At 39.3% G+C, this 7412-nt stretch overlaps 1 protein-coding gene across 6 annotated transcripts in view; it reads right to left on the bottom strand.

Annotated features, from left to right (window-relative positions):
- Positions 1-7412, bottom strand: part of myom2a (myomesin 2a) — a 38423-nt gene that overhangs the window by 8905 nt on the left and 22106 nt on the right. For 4 of the 6 annotated variants that reach the window (XM_031299915.2, XM_031299919.2, XM_031299917.2 and 1 more), the window contains 11 exons: positions 6334-6508; positions 5500-5621; positions 5276-5293; positions 4663-4850; positions 4121-4247; positions 3101-3279; positions 2840-2954; positions 2438-2597; positions 410-516; positions 280-324; positions 47-183 (listed from right to left, as the gene is read on the bottom strand). In XM_031299915.2, the coding sequence (XP_031155775.2) occupies positions 47-183; positions 280-324; positions 410-516; positions 2438-2597; positions 2840-2954; positions 3101-3279; positions 4121-4247; positions 4663-4850; positions 5276-5293; positions 5500-5621; positions 6334-6508 (1373 nt within the window). The remainder of the gene's footprint in view (positions 1-46; positions 184-279; positions 325-409; positions 517-2437; positions 2598-2839; positions 2955-3100; positions 3280-4120; positions 4248-4662; positions 4851-5275; positions 5294-5499; positions 5622-6333; positions 6509-7412) is intronic. The other 2 variants (XM_031299916.2, XM_031299920.2) reach the window with 1 other exon arrangement.

The raw sequence follows: 7412 nt of genomic DNA, 5'->3' as shown, positions 1-7412 counted from the left end.
CAGCTGGAATTGTATAATGTTGAAGTCTCAAACAGTGATTTAATACCTCCCCAGATGTGACCTCCTTGTCGTTAACGATGAACCTGTAGGATACAGAGGAGGACAGTTTGACGGCCTGCAGCCAGAAGCGTACGTGACCCTTCTCCAAAACCTCATAGTTCAGACCGTGTTTCAGAGGAACAACTGCACAGAAACAAACGACACACAAAAATGAGATCCTTATGACACAGTGTCCATTAAAGTGATACAGGAGGTCTGCTGCTAATGCACAATACTCACTTGGATGTCTGATGGCATAGCTGAGCTCCAGCATGGTGTTCAGGGCTGCAGAACGGATTCAAGACAACAAACATGAGCAACGGACAAACCTCAACAACAAAGCCTAACGAGAAGTACTGAAAAGACCCACCGTCCTCAGTCAGAGTGTGGCTGGCAGAGACTCCTTCGGTGTCCGTGACGACCACAGAGTATGCGCCCAGATCGTCTTTATCAGGGCTGGAGAAAGTCAGTCTGGAACTGAGAAACAAATCACAGAAGCCAATTAATATCCATTAAGGTTAACAATAGCCATCAACTCTACAGGGATTAAACTGGGAAAACCTTTTGAGAAGCCGCTGTTGTTTTCACTTGTTTTTACAATTAAATAAAAATCTTTTTTTATTTCAAAACAAGTTTACAGGCTTTTCTTACTGCAATTGTAAAGCATATTGAAAATGTTATGATATCGAAAAGTTGTTTAGTTTAAGATAAGCATTTCACTGTACATTTGTCACATTTTTGTTGCCTTATTTCAAGGATCTGTAATTCCCTCTCTATTTTCTGATAATTTCCCAGGAGGCATCCTGAAAAAAAGAACTATGAAATTTAACACTAATTATGTGTCAAATAGAAAAGGTGTTCAGTAAGTACACATTCAGTCAATTAATTCCTATTAAATGTGAAGCTAACATGACCTCAAGTCTTTTAGTGAGTTTTACAGGCCCGCATCAGCGGAGGAAGAAGTACACAGATCTTTTACTTATGTACTTATGTACTTAAGTAGCAATGCTAGTAGCAAAGTGTAGAAAGGTCAAATTCATGCATTCATAATTGTACTTTTATTTAACTTTTGAGTAAAAGAACAACAGTATTAGCATCTAAAAAAAATCAAACGTGTCTGTATCAGTGTATCTATCCAAACCGGCAGCGACAGATGCCGCCCACAAAGAGCCTGGGTCTGTCTGAGGTTTCTGCCTAAAAGGAAGGTTTTCCTCGCCACTGTTGTACCAAACGATTGCTCGTGGGACAGTGTTGGGTCTTTGTAAATTATAGGGTGTTCTAGACCTACTTTTTTTTTTTAAGATTATTTTTTGGGCTTTTCCGCCTTTAATTTGACAGGACAGCTAGGTGAGAAAAGGGGAGAGAGAGGGGGAAGACATGCAGGAATTCGTCACAGGTCAGATTTGAACCCTGGACCTCTGCGCCGAGGCATAAACCTCTCAGTACACGTGCGCCTGCTCTACCCACTGGGCCAACCTGGCCACAAGGTCTAGACCTACTCTATCTGTAAAGTGTCTTGTTATGATTTGATACTATAAATAAAATGTAATTGAAATTGAATTGTAATGCATTGAAACCATGTAAATGCAGAATGGCCCATTCTTAGAATAATGTAAATTATATTATTGGATTATAAGTATTTGATGCATTAATGTGTTCATCACTTTAATGTTGCAGTTGGTAAAAAGATAATCTAGAGTTCAGATGTTAAACATCACCTGAATGCAAATAGTGTCTCCTTTCTTTAACTTATGACTTCTTATATTTGATGGTGAACACTGAAAACAGGAAACAAAGAAACCTTTTTCTGTTCAGCAGCACAAGGTCATTGTGAGTCAGCTGACAGAGCGAACCAGACGAAGCCTCGAGGGAGGAACACACTGTTTGCTCTGCTCGGTTTCCTGAATGAGTGCCTCTTTGCAGTAATTCTTCTTTAAAAGGTCCCATATTGTAAAAAGTGAGATTTCCATGTCTTTTTTGTTTATAAAGCAGGTCGAGGTGCTGTATAAAAACTGTGAAAGTATCAAAACACTGCACACAGAAATGCGCACAGTCCGTTTTAAGAAACTGTGCCTTTAAAAGAGCCGTTAGGACTTCTGTACAGTTGTGATGTTGTAACTACACTAAATATATGTAGAAACTGCCGTTACAGTCGTTCCCCGGCTGCAATGACGGTGCAGAGACTCAGAGAGTGCAGTGTTTCAAACAGAGGGTGATACAGGTATATTCAGATGGACAGTATGAGAAAAAGAACGTGTTTCTTTAACATTAAAGCATGTAGCATCTAGTAGAAACCGTGAAATACAAGTATGAATCTGAAAATGAGCATAATATGGGACCTTTAAAGATAATCGTTCGTTCTGTGACTAAAGAAATAAAAGCTGGGCTCTGAGCTTACGTTCTGCCCTTGCTTGTGGCGGCCACCCTGGGGCACTCGCCGATGGCTTTGTAGTTCTTCGACCACACAAAGTTGGACGTCTCACAGATCTCACAGGCCTCAAAAGACAGGAAGACGTCTCCAGTTTCCTCGTCCACGCCAGCTACAATCTCCTGAGTGCCTGTGAACATGAATAACACGGTTGTCTGAGAAACTACACGGAAAATTTTCTAAATATATCTTAAATATACAGTAACATTCAAATCCACATTCAGCAAGAGTGCATTCTGAGGTAATTTGGGTATGTCTTTGCACCTTAGTTTGTTGAGCCAAGATCCAGGATTTTCATATTATTCACTTAAATGATTTAATTTATACGCAAATCAAGTTGTGGTATAAATGAGCGTGTTACGTTGTTGTTACCTGGAAGAGCTTTGGCACAGATCGGCTCAGACAACTTGGAAGGTTTTCCAACACCTGCCGCATTGACAGAACGAACTCTGAACACGTAGGTTTCACCTTCTTTCAGACCAGTCACCTGCAGGAAACCATGGAAACACCTTTACATGAACAGTGTGACACGACTATACTAACTTAAACCCAAGTTTATAATTCAAACTTTCAATAAAGGCCAAACAGTTTAAGTTATAGGATAATTTCTTAGGTGGACGGTTGGTCTCCTACCTTCAGGTAACGGTGGTTGACAGCTTCCTGAGTCAGAGTAACAAACTCTGATGAGCCCTTCTTGGCCATGTCCACCAAATATCCAGTGACGGCACTGGCTCCGGTGTAGACTGGAGCCTTCCACAGGAGGACGAGGGACTGACATCTGACCTCACTGAAGCTCAGGTCGTAGGCCGGGCCTGAAGGTCAGGTAAAATAAACATGAGCAGGACAAAAGAGAAAAGAAGTCTGTTTTGGAGTTCTGTCTGTAGTTTGGCTGCATATTGTGGTCTGTGATACGGGTTAAACATTTAGGTGATATTATTGTTCTGCCTTCAGTTGGAGGTTGAGATATTTCTATAACCTTCTGGCTTATAAAAGCTTTTCAAAGCGTCTTTGTATGTTCTATATGCGTGTATAGTTAACACTATACTCGACAGCAGCTAACGTTAGCCTACCACTAGCTAGTAGCTGGATTAAACACAGTTACAATGCTGACAGCTAACGCTGAACGTGTAAAGTGTGTCTGTATTTCACTGTAGAGGATTCCGACCCCGGGATGTAACAATCTGCAGATGCTGTTGTCGGAAAAACACAGGCTGTGCGTTCAATGAAACTGGTAATTTACAGCCTCGTGGTGCATTCAAAGTTGTTGTTAAATTCAAATGTGTGACCAGATTAAATATATAATAAACAAATCTTAAAATCAAGTTCATAAAGTCACTTTCTTTGCATTCATTTGATTCCCAATCAAGATACACTGGTAAGAATGGCTTTCCATTGTTAATATCTACTTAAATCATGGGATTAATCGCGATTAACTATAGAAATTTAACGATTAATCGCGATTAAGAAAATGTAATCGTTTGACAGCCCTAATATATATATATATATATATATATATATATATATATATATATATATATATATATATATATATATATATATACATACATATACACACACACACACACACAGTTTAGTTTTGACTTTAATTGCTCTTGTATGGTTTCTATGAACCAGCAGTGATGGCTCTCCCACCTGGCTCTTCCATGGTCCAAGCTTCACATTTCATCGGAGCGCTGGGAGCAGAGGGCACGCCGACACCGGCCATGTTAGCGGCCTGGACCTTGAACTCGTAGAAGGTTCCCTCGGTCAGATTGTCAACCTGAAGATACAGAAAGATTCAATGAATAACTGGTCCGATACCAGAGGTGGAAGGAGTATTATGATCCTTTATGAAGTAAAAGTATGAATACCACACTGTTAAAATACTTTACTAGTCCTGCATTTAAAACCTTACTTGAGTAAACATATTTAAGTATTAAAGTATGAACAGTATTCATTTTGCAGTAAATGTTCCCTGTCAGTGTTTTGCTATTATATCGGACGTTTCTGGATTAATATTCCTGCTGTGTTAATGTCTATGTTGCATTTTAATGCTGTAGATGTTAAAGGTTGTGCTAATTTTAACTCTCATTACATTCAGATCTGTAAAAGTTCTTGATTCAAGTTCCCCAAACAAACACACATGCATTATTTTCTTTTATTGTATGATTTTGCGTCTGATTGATGCCACTCACAGTGCAGATTCTCTCCGTGACGGCCACCAGGTTGACCTCCTTCCAAACCAAAGAGTCGGCGTTTCTCTTGTCGATGTAGTAAGCGTTGACTTTGGAGCCGCCACAGTGTTTGGGTTTCTTCCAGGCCAAAGTCATGGAGGAGCCGTCACAGCTCAGCAGGGTGATGCCGAAGGGAGCGCTGGGAGTCGCTGAATCACATAAAATATTGAATTTTTAATATGAGATAAGATAAGAAGATAAGATACTTAACTGGCACCCTTATAGAGAGTTGTAAAAAGTATTTTAATGAGAAAATACATCAGAGTTTGATTATTTCGGTTCACTGTGAGCTGTGCTCATGCATTCGTTTTTTCAAACTAGATTAATATAACCTCAACAACAATAGTGTAATTTCAAAAACACATCTAGCTTTTGTAGCGAATAACTGCACAGCAGATTTATATACAAGTGTTTTTGTGGTCTTTCTGGCACCACGCAGTGCATTTTGTTACTACTGTGTGGTGAAAATACGCAGTTTTGTGATTAAAATCCATAATGCAAAGTGAAAGTGGACAAAGTGGGAGCTGGGGGTAAGTCAGGGGGGAGAAAATCTACACAACTATTTCATACATACCATATTCCACCCCTTTGCCTGGACAGAATAATGAAATGAGCATAAACTTTGATGACGTTTCTGACACTGTGGTAGTCTTATCACCTCTTGTTTTCAGGTACATACTGTATTTACCAATGCACTCATGAGTTTTTCATATGGATCCAACATTTTCTATACAACCTACTGGCTTTATTATGTTACACTGATTTAACAGTTCATTATGAACGTGATGCTGCTCTCACCGAGGGCTGGCTCCACAGTGATGGAAGAGGACTCCTGAGACTCCTCACTGAGGCCATACACGTTGACTGCTTGGACACGGAACGTGTAGCTCTCCCCGGGGATCAGGCCGTGGACCACAAACCTGAGACACATTTAATTTTCATTTGAATCACATACAATTAAAAGTTGTTGCCATGATGATCTTCAGTGCCTGATAGTTAGGGGTGTAAATCACAAGTTTTATTTTTTTTTAAAGATTTTTTCGGGGCATTTCAGACTTTAATGGAAAGAACAGCAAGATATGAAGGGGGCGAGAGAGGGGATGACATGCAGGAAATTTTGTCAGGACGGACTCGAACCCTGGACCTTCTGCGTCGAGGCATACACCTCCATATATGTGCACCTGCTCTACCCACTGAGCCAACCCGGCCACGTAAGTCACAAGTTTTATCACAATACGATATTGAAAGGATTCGTTGACCAATGATATATTTACTGATATCACAAAGTCGGAATAAATGCAATAGCTTTGTGAAGTTGGATATACAGTAGATCACAATAAATCACTGCAGTATTATATCAGAGCACAGCCACAAAACGGTTGATTGCCAACACTGTTAACAAGAACTAAAAAGAGTCAAAGTCACTGCCCGCATTTGAGTTATGCAGAAAATTGTATTTTATTTGTTTTATTTAGTTTGTGGTAGAAAGATAGATATAAGTGGCTTAAAAACTCAGACTCATGACCTGGTTTCTCATTCTCTTTTTTCACAGGAGACGTTTTGCTATGTAACGTCTTGTAAAACCTCTTTTACTTTTGAACCACAGCAGGACTCTGTTAGTAGAACACTTACCTGGTGTGTTTAAAGGGTTTGTGGTTACAGGGGAACCACTCCTTGGATCCTGCAATGCGGCCATCGATGTAGTAACCCATGAGGTTTTTCAGATATTTGGGAGCATCCCACTGCACAAACACAGACGACTTGGTGTTTCTGGTGGCAACAACCTGACCGGGAGCAGACGGGACGCCTGACCAGGGGGGAATAGAATTATTATTAAATACCAGTCATGATACAATCAATTATATTAATGGTTTAATTTTGAAGTATGTCTTCTACCTTTAATTTATGTGTTAAAAAATGGATCAACATTTAAGAGTTACATTTCAAAATTATTTGTAATATACAAAAAACTACTTTCAACATTTCAAGTGAAGTGGAAAAAAAAGGAACATCTGTATGCAGATATGTACCAGAGGGGGCTTGCTTTACCACATCAGTGTGACTCAGAAACACATCAGGAATTTACATTTCCTGACTTTTTCAAACACTTTTTCACACCATCTACACTTTCTGGATCAATGTGCTGATTCCCATCCATATGCTTTTCACTTCACGTACTGCAGGTCTGATTTGCACATTTGTATCTACCACATACTAAAGGTTACAAAATGACTGCCACTTAAAAAAAACATGCAATGGTTTGTCTTTGTGGTGTTTTCAATGAAAAGTGAGCGATCATTGTACAAGAACAGAGTGAGTTTGAGTCTTTGAAAGTGGGTTCAACACAACATGTGGTGGTTGTTTTAAAGATCATGTGGAATGACATAATGTGATATTAGAAGGGGTTTGATCAGAGGGATGTGATAGAGATTTGATTAAGAGGAGGTTTAACTTGGCCTCTTCATAAAATGTAAGCACTTTTTTTGTAAACTTCATACACCCTCGAGTTCAGAAAATTTCTGCTTTGATGCTTCAATGGGAAAAGAAGAAGGTTTTGATATAAAAGTACAAGTATAAGCATGTTTTATATATACTATATTTGACATATACAATTCATGCAGGGTACAAGCTGACAACATCGGAGCTAAACTACGAGAGACACCAGATTTAATGGAGAAAGCATGTCTGAAATATATGATAAAGTCTGGTTC

The sequence above is a fragment of the Sander lucioperca genome, chromosome 4, assembly GCF_008315115.2.
Source record: "Sander lucioperca isolate FBNREF2018 chromosome 4, SLUC_FBN_1.2, whole genome shotgun sequence".
Lineage (NCBI taxonomy): Eukaryota > Metazoa > Chordata > Actinopteri > Perciformes > Percidae > Sander > Sander lucioperca.
Note: the sequence above shows the minus strand (reverse complement) of the source record. Positions and strands in the feature narration are given on the sequence as shown.